The sequence below is a fragment of the Crinia signifera genome, chromosome 19, assembly GCF_055691185.1.
Source record: "Crinia signifera chromosome 19, ASM5569118v1, whole genome shotgun sequence".
Taxonomy (NCBI): domain Eukaryota; kingdom Metazoa; phylum Chordata; class Amphibia; order Anura; family Myobatrachidae; genus Crinia; species Crinia signifera.
In genome coordinates, this window is record NC_139226.1 from 139,389,298 (window position 1) to 139,409,425 (window position 20,128).

At 49.7% G+C, this 20,128-nt stretch overlaps 1 protein-coding gene across 7 annotated transcripts in view; it reads left to right on the plus strand.

Moving 5' to 3' along the window:
* GRAMD1B (GRAM domain containing 1B) overlaps positions 1 to 20,128 on the plus strand; it is a 211,784-nt gene that overhangs the window by 121,272 nt on the left and 70,384 nt on the right. For 6 of the 7 annotated variants that reach the window (XM_083163519.1, XM_083163520.1, XM_083163521.1 and 3 more), the window contains exon 3: positions 678 to 701. The exons of the other annotated variant lie outside the window; for it this stretch is intronic. In XM_083163519.1, the coding sequence (XP_083019645.1) occupies positions 678 to 701 (24 nt within the window). The remainder of the gene's footprint in view (positions 1 to 677; positions 702 to 20,128) is intronic. 7 annotated transcript variants of the gene reach the window in all.

Below are 20,128 nucleotides of genomic sequence, written 5' to 3' on the forward strand. Positions count from 1 at the left end.
CAGATGTAACAGGTTCAGAGAGCGTTTGATTTCTGTGGGTTATATTGTTTCTGTGTATACTGGCTGCTGTATTCTTACACTGCAATTTAGATTTCACACCCCACCCAAATCTAGCTCTCTGCCCATGTTACATCTGCCCCCCTGCAGTGCAGCATGGTTTTTTCCATTTTGAGGACATATTTGTACTGCAATCAGGTCTGAACTAGGCCTTTAGTGTGAGGTGTCTCTGATTGTAAGCTCTCACGAGCAGGGCCTTTAGCCCTCAGTGTTCTCTACGTACTAAGTGACATACTGTAATGATACATGTTAGCAATGTCCTTGTCTGGGCAGGTTTGTATGTCCTGTGGTTTCTGTTCTGCCCCTTTACCCAGCGCTGCGCAGGCTTTGTAGCCCATACATATAAAGGATGACACTTCGAGCGTTTGTTCTATGTTATACAGGTATGTAGGGCCCATAATCCCCTATCTCTGTGTAATACATGCAGCTAGTATTGTGTGCTCACCACACAGTGCGTACAGGGAGGTATAACAGCCACCTCATACGTCTGCTCCCATTGTACTACACTACCCCGGCACAGAGCACATGGGGGGTGATGTTGTCTCTTCCTCCTGGCGTCAGTGTTTCTCTATGTGCTCAGTAACGTCCTGCCTCTAATCTTCTCTTTATTTCTGTTTCAGTATGACAGACTAAACCTGATCAAAGTAAGATGTTCTCTTATTGTTCTCCCCTGACCTGCTGTGCCCAGTCCCTGCTATCCCTGCTCCTTGCTGAGTAGAGATCACAGCCTGCTAGAGCCGACCAGTCTGTCCTGTCACATCTGTCCCTTGTGTGTGTCCCAGCATAGCTAGTTATCACTGTGTGTGCCTGCCTGCCCTGTCTGACTGGTGGTGCACATAGCACTATAGTATATAAGGAGTGGTACGCTGGTACTGCACTGTGTGTGCCAGCCCTGTCTGACTGGTGGTGTACATAGCACTATACTATATAAGGGGTGATACGCTGGTACTGCACTGTGTGTGCCAGCCCTGTCTGACTGGTGGTACACATAGCACTATAGTATATAAGGGGTGATACGCTGGTACTGCACTGTGTGTGCCAGCCCTGTCTGACGGGTGGTGTACATTGCACTATAGTATATAAGGGGTGATACGCTGGTACTGCGCTGTGTGTGCCAGCCCTGTGTGACTGGTGGTGCACATAGCATTATAGTATATAAGGGGTGATACGCTGGTACTGCACTGTGTGTGCCAGCCCTGTCTGACTGGTGGTGTACATTGCACTATAGTATATAAGGGGTGATACGCTGGTACTGCACTGTGTGTGCCTGCCCTGTGTGACTGGTGGTGCACATAGCACTATAGTATATAAGGAGTGGTACGCTGGTACTGCACTGTGTGTGCCAGCCCTGTCTGACTGGTGGTGTACATAGCACTATACTATATAAGGGGTGATACGCTGGTACTGCACTGTGTGTGCCAGCCCTGTCTGACTGGTGGTACACATAGCACTATAGTATATAAGGGGTGATACGCTGGTACTGCACTGTGTGTGCCAGCCCTGTCTGACGGGTGGTGTACATTGCACTATAGTATATAAGGGGTGATACGCTGGTACTGCGCTGTGTGTGCCAGCCCTGTGTGACTGGTGGTGCACATAGCATTATAGTATATAAGGGGTGATACGCTGGTACTGCACTGTGTGTGCCAGCCCTGTCTGACTGGTGGTGTACATTGCACTATAGTATATAAGGGGTGATACGCTGGTACTGCGCTGTGTGTGCCAGCCCTGTCTGACTGGTGCACATAGCACTATAGTATATAAGGGGTGATACGCTGGTACTGCACTGTGTGTGCCAGCCCTGTCTGACTGGTGGTGCACATAGCACTATAGTATATAAGTGGTGATACGCTGGTACTGCACTGTGTGTGCCAGCTCTGTCTGACTGGTGGTGCACATAGCACTATAGTATATAAGGGGCGATACGCTGGTACTGCACTGTGTTTGCCAGCCCTGTCTGACTGGTGGTGCACATAGCACTATAGTATATAAGGGTGATACGCTGGTACTGCACTGTGTGTGCCAGCCCTGTGTGACTGGTGGTGCACATAGCACTATAGTATATAAGGGGTGATACGCTGGTACTGCGCTGTGTGTGCCAGCCCTGTGTGACTGGTGGTGCACATAGCACTATAGTATATAAGGGGTGATACGCTGGTATTGCACTGTGTGTGCCTGCCCTGTCTGACTGGTGGTACACATAGCACTATAGTATATAAGGGGTGATACGCTGGTACTGCACTGTATGTGCCTGACCCGTCTGACTGGTGGTGTACATAGCACTATAGTATATAAGGGGTGATACGCTGGTACTGCACTGTGTGTGACAGCCCTGTGTGACTGGTGGTGCACATAGCACTATAGTATATAAGGGGTGATACGCTGGTACTGCACTGTGTGTGCCAGCCCTGTCTGACTGGTGGTACACATAGCACTATAGTATATAAGGGGTGATACGCTGGTACTGCACTGTATGTGCCTGACCCGTCTGACTGGTGGTGTACATAGCACTATAGTATATAAGGGGTGATACGCTGGTACTGCACTGTGTGTGCCAGCCCTGTCTGACTGGTGGTGCACATAGCACTATAGTATATAAGGGGTGATACGCTGGTACTGCACTGTGTGTGACAGCCCCGTCTGACTGGTGGTGCACATAGCACTATAGTATATAAGGGGTGATACGCTGGTACTGCACTGTGTGTGCCAGCTCTGTGTGACTGGTGGTGCACATAGCACTATAGTATATAAGGGGTGATACGCTGGTACTGCACTGTGTGTGCCTGCCCCGTCTGACTGGTGGTGCACATAGCACTATAGTATATAAGGGGTGATACGTTGGTACTGCACTGTGTGTGCCTGCCCTGTTTGACTGGTGGTGCACATAGCACTATAGTATATACGGGGTGATACGCTGGCACTGCACTGTGTGTGCCAGCCCTGTGTGACTGGTGGTGCACATAGCACTATAGTATATAAGGGGTGATACGCTGGTACTGCACTGTGTGTGCCAGCCCTGTCTGACTGGTGGTGCACATAGCACTATAGTATATAAAGGGTGATACGCTGGTACTGCGCTGTGTGTGCCAGCCCTGTCTGACTGGTGGTGCACATAGCACTATAGTAAATAAGGGGTGATACGCTGGTACTGCGCTGTGTGTGCCAGCCCTGTCTGACTGGTGCACATAGCACTATAGTATATAAGGGGTGATACGCTGGTACTGCACTGTGTGTGCCAGCCCTGTCTGACTGGTGGTGCACATAGCACTATAGTATATAAGTGGTGATACGCTGGTACTGCGCTGTGTGTGCCAGCTCTGTGTGACTGGTGGTGCACATAGCACTATAGTATATAAGGGGTGATACGCTGGTATTGCACTGTGTGTGCCTGCCCTGTCTGACTGGTGGTGCACATAGCACTATAGTATATAAGGGGTGATACGCTGGTATTGCACTGTGTGTGCCTGCCCTGTCTGACTGGTGGTGCACATAGCACTATAGTATATAAGGGGTTATACGCTGGTACTGCACTGTGTGTGCCAGCCCCGTCTGACTGGTGGTGTACATAGCACTATAGTATATAAGGGGTGATACGCTGGTACTGCACTGTATGTGCCTCACCCGTCTGACTGGTGGTGCACATAGCACTATAGTATATAAGGGGTGAAACGCTGGTACTGCACTGTGTGTGCCAGCCTCGTCTGACTGGTGGTGCACATAGCACTATAGTAAATAAGGGGTGATACGCTGGTACTGCACTGTGTGTGCCAGCCCTGTCTGACTGCTGGTGCACATAGCACTATAGTATATAAGGGGTGATACGCTGGTACTGCACTGTGTGTGCCAGCCCTGTCTGACTGGTGGTGCACATAGCACTATAGTATATAAGGGGTGATACGCTGGTACTGCACTGTGTGTGCCAGCCCTGTCTGACTGGTGGTGCACATAGCACTATACTATATAAGGGGAGATACGCGGGTACTGCACTGTGTGTGCCAGCCCTGTCTGACTGGTGGTGCACATAGCACTATAGAATATAAGGGGTGATACGCTGGTACTGTATTGTGTGTGCCAGCCCTGTGGGACTGGTGGTGCACATAGCACTATAGTATATAAGGGGTGATACGCTGGTACTGCACTGTGTGTGCCAGCCCTGTCTGACTGGTGGTGCACATAGCACTATAGTATATAAGGGGTGATACGCTGGTACTGCGCTGTGTGTGCCAGCCCTGTCTGACTGGTGGTGCACATAGCACTATACTATATAAGGGGTGATACGCTGGTACTGCGCTGTGTGTGCCAGCCCTGTGTGACTGGTGGTGCACATAGCACTATAGTATATAAAGGGTGATACGCTGGTACTGCACTGTGTGTGCCAGCCCCGTCTGACTGGTGGTTCACATAGCACTATAGTATATAAGGGGTGATACGCTGGTACTGCACTGTGTGCGCCAGCCCCGTCTGACTGGTGGTGCACATAGCACTATAGTATATAAGGGGTGATACGCTGGTACTGCGCTGTGTGTGCCAGCCCTGTCTGACTGGTGATGCACATAGCACTATAGTATGTAAGGGGTGATACAATGGTACTGCGCTGTGTGTGCCTGCCCTGGCTGACTGGTGGTGCACATAGCACTATAGTATATAAGGGGTGATACGCTGGTACTGCACTGTGTTTGCCAGCCCTGTCTGACTGGTGGTGCACATAGCACTATAGTATATAAGTGGTGATACGCTGGTACTGCACTGTGTGTGCCAGCCCTGTCTGACTGGTGGTGCACATAGCACTATAGTATATAAGGGGTGATACGCTGGTACTGCACTGTGTGTGCCAGCCCTGTGTGACTGGTGGTGCACATAGCACTATAGTATATAAGTGGTGATACGCTGGTACTGCACTGTGTGTGCCAGCCCCGTCTGACTGGTGGTGCACATAGCACTATAGTATATAAGGGGTGATAGGCTGGTACTGCGCTGTGTGTGCCAGCCCTGTCTGACTGGTGATGCACATAGCACTATAGTATGTAAGGGGTGATACAATGGTACTGCGCTGTGTGTGCCTGCCCTGGCTGACTGGTGGTGCACATAGCACTATAGTATATAAGGGGTGATACGCTGGTACTGCACTTTGTGTGCCAGCCCTGTCTGACTGGTGGTGCACATAGCACTATAGTATATAAGTGGTGATACGCTGGTACTGCGCTGTGTGTGCCAGCCCTGTCTGACTGGTGGTGCACATAGCACTATAGTATATAAGGGGTGATACGCTGGTACTGCACTTTGTGTGCCTGCCCTGTGTGACTGGTGGTGCACATAGCACTATAGTATATAAGGGGTGATACGCTGGTACTGCACTGTGTGTGCCAGCCCTGTCTGACTGGTGGTGCACATAGCACTATAGTATATAAGGGGTGATACGCTGGTACTGCGCTGTGTGTGCCAGCCCTGTCTGACTGGTGGTGCACATAGCACTATACTATATAAGGGGTGATACGCTGGTACTGCGCTGTGTGTGCCAGCCCTGTGTGACTGGTGGTGCACATAGCACTATAGTATATAAAGGGTGATACGCTTGTACTGCACTGTGTGTGCCTGCCCCGTCTGACTGGTGATGCACATACAGTAGCACTATAGTATGTAAGGGGTGATACGCTGGTACTGCACTGTGTGTGCCAGCCCCGTCTGACTGGTGGTGCACATAGCACTATAGTATATAAGGGGTGATATGCCTGTACTGTACTGTGTGTGCCTGCCCTGTCTGACTGGTGGTGCACATAGCACTATAGTATATAAGGGGTGATACCCTGGTACTGTACTGTGTGTGCCAACCCTGTCTGACTGGTGGTGCACATAGCACTATAGTATATAAGAGGTGATACGCTGGTACTGCACTGTGTGTGCCAGCACTGTCTGACTGGTGGTGCACATAGCACTATAGTATATAAGGGGTGATACGCTGGTACTGCACTGTGTGTGTGTGCCTGCCCTGTCTGACTGGTGGTGTACATAGCACTATAGTATATAAGAGGTGATACGCTGGTACTGCACTGTGTGTGCTTGCCCTGTCTGACTGGTGGTGCACATAGCACTATAGTATATAAGGGGTGATACGCTGGTACTGCGCTGTGTGTGCCAGCCCCGTCTGACTGGTGGTGCACATAGCACTATAGTATATAAGGGGTGATACGCTGGTACTGCGCTGTGTGTGCCAGCCCCGTCTGACTGGTGGTGCACATAGCACTATAGTATATAAGGGGTGATACGCTGGTACTGCGCTGTGTGTGCCAACCCTGTGTGACTGGTGGTGCACATAGCACTATAGTATATAAAGGGTGATATGCTGGTACTGCACTGTGTGTGCCAGCCCCGTCTGACTGGTGGTACACATAGCACTATAGTATATAAGGGGTGATACGCTGGTACTGCACTGTGTGCGCCAGCCCCGTCTGACTGGTGGTGCACATAGCACTATAGTATATAAGAGGTGATACGCTGGTACTGCGCTGTGTGTGCCAGCCCTGTCTGACTGGTGATGCACATAGCACTATAGTATGTAAGGGGTGATAGGCTGGTACTGCACTGTGTGTGCCTGCCCCGTCTGACTGGTGGTGCACATAGCACTATAGTATATAAGTAGTGTTCATTCTAGGACCCGCCATCTTTGAAAACACATGCAGCTCCTGTTCCCTGCCTGGGGTGTCGCTGTCTGCTGTGGTGTTTCTTGCACAGGTCTGGTTTGCATATCAGTGCTGACATACAGACCACACTGTGATAGAATCAATACAGCAGACAGCGACACCCCAGGCAGGGAAGAGGAAGTGCATGGGTTTTCAAAGATGGCGAGTGCTAGAATGAACACTACATAAGGGGTGATACGCTGGTACTGCGCTGTGTGTGCCAGCCCTGTCTGACTGGTGATGCACATACAGTAGCACTATAGTATGTAAGGGGTGATACGCTGGTATTGCACTGTGTGTGCCTGCCCCGTCTGACTGGTGGTACACATAGCACTATAGTATATAAGGGGTGATACGCTGGTACTGCACTTTGTGTGCCAGCCCTGTCTGACTGGTGGTGCACATAGCACTATAGTATATAAGTGGTGATACGCTGGTACTGCAGTGTGTGTGCCAGTCCCGTCTGACTGGTGGTGCACATAGCACTATAGTATATAAGGGGTGATACGCTGGTACTGCACTGTGTGTGCCAGCCCCGTCTGACTGGTGGTGCACATAGCACTATAGTATATAAGGGGTGATACGCTGGTACCGCACTGTGTGTGCCAGCCCTGTGTGACTGGTGGTGCACATAGCACTATAGTATATAAGGGGTGATACGCTGGTACTGCACTGTGTGTGCCAGCCCTGTGTGACTGGTGGTGCACATAGCACTATAGTATATAAGGGGTGATACGCTGGTACTGCGCTGTGTGCCAGCCCTGTCTGACTGGTGGTGCACATAGCACTATAGTATATAAGAGGTGATATGCTGGTACTGCGCTGTGTGTGCCAGCCCTGTCTGACTGGTGATGCACATAGCACTATAGTATGTAAGGGGTGATACAATGGTACTGCGCTGTGTGTGCCAGCCCTGTGTGACTGGTGGTGCACATAGCACTATAGTATATAAGGGGTGATACGCTGGTACTGCACTGTGTGTGCCTGCCCCGTCTGACTGGTGGTGCACATAGCACTATAGTATATAATGGGTGATACGCGGGTACTGCGCTGTGTGTGCCAGCCCTGTCTGACTGGTGATGCACATACAGTAGCACTATAGTATGTAAGGGGTGATACGCTGGTACTGCAGTGTGTGTGCCAGTCCCGTCTGACTGGTGGTGCACATAGCACTATAGTATATAAGGGGTGATACGCTGGTACTGCACTGTGTGTGCCAGCCCCGTCTGACTGGTGGTGCACATAGCACTATAGTATATAAGGGGTGATACGCTGGTACTGCACTGTGTGTGCCAGCCCCGTGTGACTGGTGGTGCACATAGCACTATAGTATATAAGGGGTGATACGCTGGTACTGCACTGTGTGTGCCAGCCCTGTGTGACTGGTAGTGCACATAGCACTATAGTATATAAGGGGTGATACGCTGGTACTATGCTGTGTGTGCCAGCCCTGTCTGACTGGTGGTGCACATAGCACTATAGTATATAAGGGGTGATACGCTGGTACTGCGCTGTGTGTGCCAGCCCTGTCTGACTGGTGGTGCACATAGCACTATAGTATATAAGGGGTGATACGCTGGTACTGCACTGTGTGTGCCACCCCTGTGTGACTGGTGGTGCACATAGCACTATAGTATATAAGGGGCGATACGCTGGCACTGCACTGTGTGTGCCAGCCCTGTCTGACTGGTGGTGCACATAGCACTATAGTATATAAGGGTGATCTGCTGGCACTGCGCTGTGTGTGCCAGCCCTGTCTGACTGGTGGTGCACATAGTACTATAGTATATAAGTGGTGATACGCTGGTACTGCGATGTGTGTGCCAGCCCCGTCTGACTGGTGGTGCACATAGCACTATAGTATATAACGGGTGATACGCTGGTACTGCACTGTGTGTGCCAGCCCCGTCTGACTGGTGGTGCACATAGCACTATAGTATATAAGGGTGATACGCTGGTACTGCGCTGTGTGTGCCAGCCCTTTCTGACTGGTGTTGCACATAGCACTATAGTATATAAGGGTGATATGCTGGTACTGCGCTGTGTGTGCCAGCCCTGTCTGACTGGTGGTGCACATAGCACTATAGTATATAAGTGGTGATACGCTGGTACTTCACTGTGTGTGCCAGCCCCGTCTGACTGGTGGTGTACATAGCACTATAGTATATAAGGGGTGATACGCTGGTACTGCACTGTGTGTGCCAGCCCTGTGTGACTGGTGGTGCACATAGCACTATAGTATATAAGGGGTGATACGCTGGTACTGCACTGTGTGTGCCAGCCCTGTCTGACTGGTGGTGCACATAGCACTATAGTATATAAGGGTGATACGCTGGTACTGCGCTGTGTGCCAGCCCTGTCTGACTGGTGGTGCACATAGCACTATAGTATATAAGGGGTGATACGCTGGTACTGCACTGTGTGTGCCAGCCCTGTCTGACTGGTGGTGTACATAGCACTATAGTATATAAGAGGCAATACGCTGGTACTGCACTGTGTGTGCCAGCCCTGTGTGACTGGTGGTGCACATAGCACTATAGTATATAAGGGGCGATACGCTGGTACTGCACTGTGTGTGCCTGCCCCGTCTGACTGGTGGTGCACATAGCACTATAGTATATAAGGGGTGATACGCTGGTACTGCACTGTTTGCCAGCCCTGTCTGACTGGTGGTGCACATAGCACTATAGTATATAAGGGGTGATCTGCTGGTACTGCACTGTGTGTGCCAGCCCTGTGTGACTGGTGGTGCACATAGCACTATAGTATATAAGTGGTGATACGCTGGTACTGCACTGTGTGTGCCAGCCCTGTCTGACTGGTGGTGCACATAGCACTATAGTATATAAGGGGTGATACGCTGGTACTGCACTGTGTGTGCCAGCCCTGTGTGACTGGTGGTGCACATAGCACTATAGTATATAAGTGGTGATACACTGGTACTGCGCTGTGTGTGCCAGCCCTGTGTGACTGGTGGTGCACATAGCACTATAGTATATAAGGGGTGATACGTTGGTACTGCACTGTGTGTGCCAGCCCTGTCTGACTGGTGGTGTACATAGCACTATAGTATATAAGGGGTGATACGCTGGTACTGCGCTGTGTGTGCCAGCCCTGTCTGACTGGTGGTGCACATAGCACTATAGTATATAAGGGTGATATGCTGGTTCTGCCCTGTGTGTGCCAGCCCTGTCTGACTGGTGGTGCACATAGTATAGAACGTGTTATACACCAGTACTGTCTGTATAACAGATGATGTATATGCACAGCGATGTACTCCTGCTCCTACACTTTGGGGTCTCACAGACAGAACATGATCAGTTCCTGAAGATAGTATAAGAAATAGAGGATTAACTCTGGGAGGTAATGGAGCATACTTACCTACTTTCTGGCTGCCCTTTCCGGGAGAGGGCAGCCAGCTCGGGGGGCAGGGCTTAGGGGAGTGAAAAGGGGTGGGGCCACACAGGACTCTTGCGGTTGCCAGGGGGGGGTGTCACAGGATTTGGGCGGCTTTGCGGGAGTGTTGTCCCTGTAATGGAGTCATCTGCCACCGGGCTTCTGCTCCCAAGGGGGCCCCTCTCTCCCCTGCAAGTTTAAATCGGTTAATTGAAAGCCATTGATATTGTTGCTCTGACTCCCCCTCCTAGCACATACCTCCCAACTTTTGACCTGAGGAAATAGGGACACTCGCGCGGCGAAGCATGCGCACAGCGTCTGTAACGATTTAGATTGGGGGGTCTCCCAACTGCCACCCCCCGCAGCGGGACAATGCCTGCCACGGGTGGGACAGCGGGACAGGACCCGAAAATCGGGACTGTCCCTCTAAAATCGTGACAGTTGGGAGGTATGTCCTAGCAGGATATATAGTTACCACACTCTCTTTATGTAAACCTAATATTCATAACATATATACACACATGCATACATACATATATTTATATAATATGTAAAGGGCCCCACACTGCGCTAGGATATACCGTGTTTCCCCGATAATAAGACCTCCCCCGAAAATAAGCCCTATCAAAATTTCCCTGAGCCGAATGGGTGCACTAACTTCTGTAACCCCATCTCCACCCTCGCTGACCCCCTTGACCGCCGCCTTGCTTTACAGGCTTCTACTGTACCGTAGAAGCTGTTGCAGCTCCCGGTCCCAGGGATGCACTGCGCCCAGCGCGTGACGTCACTGTGCACATCACACGGCTGCTGTACACGGAGGGAGCAGTGGCGCAGGCGGAAAACAAGCAGAAGAAGAACTGAAAAGTGCTGTATTGTTGGTGAGGAGCAGGACTCGGGGCATGTTACTTTAAAAGAAGGAATGGGGGCTGTGTAAGAAGGACTCGGGGCATGTTACTTTAAAATAAGCCCTACCCCGAAAATAAGGCCTATGATGTTTTTTGTTGGGGAAAAAAAAGAAGACAGTGTCTTATTATCGGGGAGACGCGGCAGTATGAGCAGCACCTCTGGGGGGATCCCCTGTTAGACGGAATCCAGCATTTAGAAATGAAGATAAAGAAAGGGTTCAAAGTGCGCTAACCTTAAGATATATCAGAGTATGTTCAAATAGTATTTAATAAAACATGTCCTCAGGGAATAGCGAGGCGCACACAGGTTTTATAGTACAGTTCAATGAATCAACAATGTGAGATCTTTTTAGTGTGTTGACAAAACAGTCAATCAAACAACGTAGTAAGTCCGTATATGTTTATATAAGGTGGTATATGTGTGTGTATGTGCTGTGGGGGGATGACCTTACACCACTGATAAAAAGACTATGGGGCCCATTTATCATGATCGCATTTACAATGCGATCTGGGCGGAATATTACCGCCCAGGATCGCAGTGTAAAATGCGATCATATCGGGGGAATGTATCAATTTTAAGGGCGCAGGGACAGGGCTCCGATAGGAGCCCGTCCCTGCGAAGCCCTGACCCGGCAGCCGGCGCTGACCCCCGCCGACCCCTCTTACCGCACTACACTCCCTATAACAGTTCCTGCTTCGCCTCATTAGCGAGGCGAAGCAGGAGGGGACACCGACAAGATCTACTAAGATCTTGCCGCCGAAGCGGGGGAGCGCTAACTCCCCCCTCCGGCGATGTCCCCTCCAGCTGACAGAGCGTCAGTTAACACTGACGCGCTGCCTGCTTCTCCCCTGGCTGGCTCACTGCGCATGCGCGGGATCTCGCTACTCACGCGAGATCCCAGCGCTGTCCCTGCTGTAGGTATAGGGCATATAGCGATGCTGACCGTTCATAAATCAGGCAGGAGCGCAGCACGAAATATCGTAGCTGCGCTATGTCTCCTGCCCCACACCGCCGGCGATAAAGTACCCGGCCAGCAGGTGTGACAGATTAAGGCACGGGGATTGCCATATAATAAATCTCCCCCTGTGTTCCTTGTGGCGAAGGGGACTCCCAAGGAGTTTATCTGTAAGACAACCGCTCACCAGATATTCACCCAAGAAGGCCTCAAAGGCCAAATTAAATACCAAATGTAATCTACATTTGGTATTTAATTTGGCCTTTGAGGCCTTCTTATTAACAAAGGCATCACATTAAAAATGATATAAGACAGACATCGATACAGTACTGTATATACAAATGTCAAAATGCAAGAATTGTTTTCTTCTTTATACATCAATTCATTCAGAGGACACTTCAAAATCCCATGTCTGATGACCCTACGCGTTTCGTCCTCGGCGGACTTCCCCAGGGGTTATTACATAGAGGCCACTTTAAATGGTGAATACCATGTGATGATTAGAGAAGTTACAATTGATTGTAGAGAACGGTGGTGGGACACCTGAATCTTTGTAAGCCGAGCCCGTATGTTCACGGTTAGGCAATCTAGGCAGATTTTTCCGATGTAATTAATGTTAACTACCCTTAGGGCCCCCCCCCCCCCACACACACACACACACATACACATACATACACACACACACAAACGTTGCCTACATAGAACGGGGTAGCCAATGTTTCAGTGACGTCACACTGGCCGCTCCTGCCACCTAGTGGTCTGTTGTGTAGTATCATTATACTTTGTTTTGTGAGTGACCAGACTGTGCTGCTCGGTGTAGCTCCGTCCAGGACCTTCCCCCTCTTATACTAGTGCTTCAGGGGGCATTTATCATTCAATATTTGCAGCTAAATCCCCCAAAACACCCATTTTCGGGGGTTAGCCACAAATATTAAGCATCACTTGGTGTACCATAGAGGGCTGCAACAGTAATCTCTGATCCCTACTGTGGTCCCCCCTGCCCGCCGGGGGACGCTTCCCCTATAGGCTTCTATGGGGGATGTGAAGCTGCCCGATGTATCAACATCGGGCAGCCGGGCTTCGCATCCCTGGGCTCCCGCAATTCTGAGATGGCGATAGCCCATTGTAGCCTATGGGCTCCCGATCGCACTGCCGCCGGTGCGTTCAGCAGGATCCGCAGGGGGTTAACGCTAACCGCGCATGCACACACCGCCTGGCGCAGCACATCGCAGTGACATGCTCCTTCTGCGAGCGGGGGATGATACATCCCGCCGTTAGGATCCTGGCCGATAATATTCCGCCCAGATCGCATTGAAAATGCGAATATTTATAAATGGACTGAGAGGTTTATTTACTAAGCCCAAGAGAGAGAGCGATACAGTGGGTGGAGGTAAAGCTCCCAACTGCCATGTTACTGGATTTTTTTTTTAAACTGATAGTTAGGAGCTGATTTAAACCAGGTTGTTCTTACTTCACCCTCCGTGTCGGCATAGAAGGAGAATATAATAGTGTTTCGAGTGCAGCTAGCCATGCCAGGGTACCCGCTGCATTAATTAGGGGTCAATGTCGACAGTTGTCCGCGTTGACACCCAATAAAGGTAAAAAACGTATGTCGACCTTTTCATGTGTCTACCTTTTTCATCTCCACCTTTTGACCATTCCCAATGCCGACATTTGCCATTCTAACATTTCTATTTCTCAGTGCTGTTATTCCCGCTCCTCCTCCTGCTCTCCCTGCTATTCCCGCTCCTCCGCGTGCTCTCGCTGCTATTCCCGCTCCTCCTCGCGCTCTCCCCGCTATTCCCACTCCTCCTCGCGCTCTCCCCGCTATTCCCACTCCTCCTCGCGCTCTCCCTGCTATTCCTACTCCTCCTCCCACTCTCTCTGCTATTCCCGCTCCTCCTCCCACTCTCCCCGCTATTCCCGCTCCTCCTCGCACTCTACCCGCTATTCCCGTTCCCCCTAGCGCTCTCCCCGTTGTTCCGGCTCCTCCTCACGCTCTCCTTGTTATTCCCATTCCTCCTCACGCTCTCCCCGTTATTCCCGCTCCTCCTCGCGCTCTCCCTGTTATTCCCACTCCTCCTCGTGCTCTCCATGCTATTGTCGTTCCCTCTCATGCTCTCCCCGTTATTCCCGTTCCCCCTCGGGCTCTCCCCGTTATTCCCGTTCCCCCCCGGGCTCTCCCTGTTATTCCCGTTCCCCCTCGGGCTCTCCCTGTTATCCCCGTTCCCCCTCACGCTCTCCCCATTATTCACGCTCCCCCTCATGCTCTTCCCGTTATTCCCGCTCTCCCTCACGCTGTCCCCGTTATTCCCACTCCTCCCAGGGCTCTCCCCGTTATTCCTGCTCCCCCTCACGCTCTCCCCGTTATTCCCGCACACTCCCCGTTATTCACTTCCCCCCGCGCTCTCCCCGTTATTCCCGTTCCCCCTCGGGCTCTCCCCGTTATTCCCGTTCCCCCTCGGGCACTCCCTGTTATTCCCGTTCTCCCTTGGGCTCTCCCCGTTATTCCTGTTCCCCCTCGGGCTCTCCCCGTTATCCACGTTCCCCCTCACGCTCTCCCCGTTATTCACGCTCCCCCTCATGCTCTTCCCGTTATTCCCGCTCTCCCTCACGCTGTCCCCGTTATTCCCACTCCTCCCAGGGCTCTCCCCGTTATTCCTGCTCCCCCTCACGCTCTCCCCGTTATTCCCGCACACTCCCCGTTATTCACTTCCCCCCGCGCTCTCCCCATTATTCCCGTTCCCCTTGGGCTCTCCCTGTTATTCCAGCTCCCCCTCACACTCTTCCCTTTATTCCCACTCCCCCTCATGCTCTCTGCATTATTCCCGCTCCTCCCCGTTATTCCCGTTGCCCCTTTCTCTCCCCATTATTCTCACTCCTCGCGCTCTCCCCATTATTCCCGCTCCTCCCCACGCTCTCCCCGTTATTCCCATTCCCCCTTGCTCTCCCCATTATTCTCACTTCCCTTTATTCCCGCTCCTCCCCACGCTCTCCCCGTTATTCCCGCTTCCCCTCACGCTCTCCGCATTATTCCCGCTCCTCCCCGCGCTCTCCCCGTTATTCTCACTCCTCCTCGCACTTTCCCCATTATTTCCGCTTCTCCTCGCACTCTCCCCGTTGTTCCCGCTCCTCCTCGCGCTCTCCGCATTATTCCTTCTCCTCCCCGCGCTCTCCCCATTATTCTCGTTCCCCCGTGCTCTCCCCGTTATTCTCACTCCTCCTCGCACTCTCCCCATTGTTTCCGCTCCTCCTCGCACTCTCCCGGTTATTCCCGCTCCTCCTCTTGCTCTCCCCGTTGTTCCCGCTCCTCTTGCTCTCCCCGTTGTTCCCGCTCCTCCTCTTGCTCTCCCCGTTATTCCCGCTCCTCATCTTGCTCTCTCCGTTGTTCCCGCTCCTCCTCTTGCTCTCCCCGTTGTTCCCGCTCCTCCTCTTGCTCTCCCCGTTGTTCCCGCTCCTCCTCTTGCTCTCCCCGTTATTCTCACTCCTCCTCGCACTCTCCCCATTGTTTCCGCTCCTCCTCGCACTCTCCCGGTTATTCCCGCTCCTCCTCTTGCTCTCCCCGTTGTTCCCGCTCCTCCTCTTGCTCTCCCCGTTGTTCCCGCTCCTCCTCTTGCTCTCCCCGTTGTTCCCGCTCCTCCTCTTGCTCTCCCCGTTGTTCCCGCTCCTCCTCTTGCTCTCCCCGTTATTCCCGCTCCTCCTCTTGCTCTCTCCGTTGTTCCCGCTCCTCCTCTTGCTCTCCCCGTTGTTCCCGCTCCTCCTCTTGCTCTCCCCGTTATTCCCGCTCCTCCTCACCCTCTCCCCTTTGCAGCGACCCTGCTAGATCTCCTGCTCTTCATGTGTGGGAAGGTTGCATTGGGGACCACACTGAGCTCTGTATTACTATACTGTTCTGTATAGCACCCTCTACTGGACTCTTTAACCCCTTCCTGACAGAGCCAGTTTTTGCGTTCCTGACAGAGCCCTTTTTTTCAAATCTGACATGTCTCACTTAAGTGGGGATAACTTTTTTTTGCTTTTACTTATCCCAGTGATTTTGAGATTGTTTTTTCGTGACACATTGTACTTCAAATTAGTGGTAAATTTGGGTCGATACAGTCTGTGTTTTTTTGTGAAAAATACCAAAATGTCGTGAAAAAATGGAAAATTTAGCAATTTGCAAAATGTTAAATTTTCTGCTTGTGAGACAAATAATCATACCACTCAAAATAGTTAATAACTAACATAGACCATATGTCTACTTTATGTTGACATCATTATTTCAACTTCCTTTTCATTTTTTTGGACACTAGGAGGCTTACAATATGAATAGCAAATTCTCAAATTTTCAAGAAAATTTCAAACACTGATTTTTTTAGGGACCAGTTCAGTTCTGATGTGACTTTGAGGGACTTGTATGTGAGACACCCCCATAAATGATACCATTTCAAAAACTGCACCCCTCACAGTATTCAAAACAGCATTTTGGAAGTTTGTTAACCCTTTAGGTGTTTCACAGGAATTAAAACAAAGTGTAGGTGAAATTTCAAAATTTCATTTTTTTTGCAGATTTGCAATTTTAATACATTTTTCTAAGGAACACAGTACATTTTACTAGAGAAATGTGACTAAAAATTGATTCCCCCAATTCTTTTGTTTTCATAAATATCCTATATGTGGCCCTAGTGTGCACGTTGACCAAACCACAGGCTTCATAATAGAAGGAGCACCTACTTGATTTTGGAGCCTCCTTTTTATGAGATTATTTTTTAGGCACCATGTAGGTTTCTAGGCACCATAAGATGCTAAAAGTTAGGAACCCCCCCACAAGTGACCCCATTTTGCAAACTACACCCCTCAGGGAATTCATCTAGGGGTATAGTGTACATTTCAAACCCCCAGGGGTTTCACCAATTGTGGTACAACTGGGCAGTGAAAATGAAAAATTAAATTTTTTACACAAAAATGCAGTTCTGGCTCAAAATTTTTCATTTTCAGAAGGTATGAAGGAGAAAAAGCACCCCAAAATCTGTGCCCCAATTTCTCCCGAGTACGGCAATGCCTCACATGTGACCAAAAAATACCATTTGGGTGCATGGCAGGACTCAGAAAGGAAGGAGTGATTTTTGGATTTTGCAGCTCAGATTCTGGTGGAATGTTGGTGGGTGCTATGTTGCATTAGCAAGACCCCCCAAGCACCAATACAGTGGAACCCCCCACAAGTGACCCCATTTTGCAAACTACACCCCTCAGGGAATTCATCTAGGGGTATAGTGTACATTTCAAACCCCCAGGGGTTTCACCAATTTTGATACAACTGGGCAGTGAAAATGAAAAATTACATTTTTTTACACAAAAATGCAGTTCTGGCTCAAAATTTTTCATTTTCACAAGGAATGAAGGAGACAAAGCACCCCAAAATCTGTGCCCCAATTTCTCCCGAGTATGGCAATGCCTCATATGTGACCAAAAAATACCAGTTGGGTGCATGGCAGGACTCAGAAGGGAAGGAGTGATTTTTGGTGGTGGAATGTTGGTGGGTGCTATGTCGCATTAGCAAGACCCCCAAAGCACCAATACAGTGGAACCCCCCCACAAGTGACCCCATTTTGCAAACTACACCCCTCAGGGACATCATCTAGGGGTATAGTGTACATTTCAAACCCCCAGGGGTTTCACCAATTTTGATACAACTGGGCAGTGAAAATGAAAAATTACATTTTTTTACACAAAAATGCAGTTCTGGCTCAAAATTTTTCATTTTCAGAAGGTATGAAGGAGAAAAAGCACCCCAAAATCTGTGCCCCAATTTCTCCCGAGTACGGCAATGCCTCACATGTGACCAAAAAATACCATTTGGGCGCATGGCAGGACTCAGAAGGGAAGGAGTGATTTTTGGATTTTGCAGCTCAGATTCTGGTGGAATTTTGGTGGGTGCTATGTCGCATTAGCAAGACCCCCCAAGCACCAATACAGTGGAACCCCCCCACAAGTGACCCCATTTTGCAAACTACACCCCTCAGGGAATTCATCTAGGGGTATAGTGTACATTTCAAACCCCCAGGGGTTTCACCAATTTTGATACAACTGGGCTGTGCAAATGCAAAATTACATTTTTTTACACAAAAATGCAGTTCTGGCTCAAAATTTTTCATTTTCACAAGGAATGAAGGAGACAAAGCACCCCAAAATCTGTGCCCCAATTTCTCCCGAGTATGGCAATGCCTCATATGTGACCAAAAAATACCAGTTGGGTGCATGGCAGGACTCAGAAGGGAAGGAGTGATTTTTGGTGGTGGAATGTTGGTGGGTGCTATGTCGCATTAGCAAGACCCCCAAAGCACCAATACAGTGGAACCCCCCCACAAGTGACCCCATTTTGCAAACTACACCCCTCAGGGAATTCATCTAGGGGTATAGTGTACATTTCAAACCCCCAGGGGTTTCACCAATTTTGATACAACTGGGCAGTGAAAATGAAAAATTACATTTTTTTTTACACAAAAATGCAGTTCTGGCTCAAAATTTTTCATTTTCAGAAGGTATGAAGGAGAAAAAGCACCCCAAAATCTGTGCCCCAATTTCTCCCGAGTACGGCAATGCCTCACATGTGACCAAAAAATACCAGTTGGGTGCATGGCAGGACTCAGAAGGGAAGGAGTGATTTTTGGATTTTGCAGCTCAGATTCTGGTGGAATTTTGGTGGGTGCTATGTCGCATTAGCAAGACCCCCCAAGCACCAATACAGTGGAACCCCCCCACAAGTGACCCCATTTTGCAAACTACACCCCTCAGGGAATTCATCTAGGGGTATAGTGTACATTTCAAACCCCCAGGGGTTTCACCAATTTTGATACAACTGGTGAGTGAAAATGAAAAATTACATTTTTTACACAAAAATGCAGTTCTGGCTCAAAATTTTTCATTTTCACAAGGAATGAAGGAGACAAAGCACCCCAAAATCTGTGCCCCAATTTCTCCCGAGTACGGCAATGCCTCACATGTGACCAAAAAATACCATTTGGGTGCATGGCAGGACTCAGAATGGAAGGAGTGATTTTTGGATTTTGCAGCTCAGATTCTGGTGGAATGTTGGTGGGTGCTATGTTGCATTAGCAAGACCCCCCAAGCACCAATACAGTGGAACCCCCCCACAAGTGACCCCATTTTGCAAACTACACCCCTCAGGGAATTCATCTAGGGGTATAGTGTACATTTCAAACCCCCAGGGGTTTCACCAATTTTGATACAACTGGGCAGTGAAAATGAAAAATTACATTTTTTTACACAAAAATGCAGTTCTGGGTCAAAATTTTTCATTTTCACAAGGAATGAAGGAGACAAAGCACCCCAAAATCTGTGCCCCAATTTCTCCCGAGTATGGCAATGCCTCATATGTGACCAAAAAATACCAGTTGGGTGCATGGCAGGACTCAGAAGGGAAGGAGTGATTTTTGGTGGTGGAATGTTGGTGGGTGCTATGTCGCATTAGCAAGACCCCCAAAGCACCAATACAGTGGAACCCCCCCACAAGTGACCCCATTTTGCAAACTACACCCCTCAGGGAATTCATCTAGGGGTATAGTGTACATTTCAAACCCCCAGGGGTTTCACCAATTTTGATACAACTGGGCAGTGAAAATGAAAAATTACATTTTTTTACACAAAAATGCAGTTCTGGCTCAAAATTTTTCATTTTCAGAAGGTATGAAGGAGAAAAAGCACCCCAAAATCTGTGCCCCAATTTCTCCCGAGTACGGCAATGCCTCATGTGTGACCAAAAAGTGTCAGGACTCAGAAGGAAAGGAGTGATATTTGGATTTTGCAGCACAAATTCTGGTGGAATGTTGGTGGGTGCTATGTCGCATTAGCAAGACCCCCAAAGCACCAATACAGTGGAACCCCCCCACAAGTGACCCCATTTTGCAAACTACACCCCTCAGGGAATTAATCTAGGGGTATAGTGTACATTTCAAACCCCCAGGGGTTTCACCAATTTTGATACAACTGGTGAGTGAAAATGAAAAATTACATTTTTTTACACAAAAATGCAGTTCTGGCTCAAAATTTTTCATTTTCAGAAGGTATGAAGGAGAAAAAGCACCCCAAAATCTGTGCCCCAATTTCTCCCGAGTACGGCAATGCCTCATGTGTGACC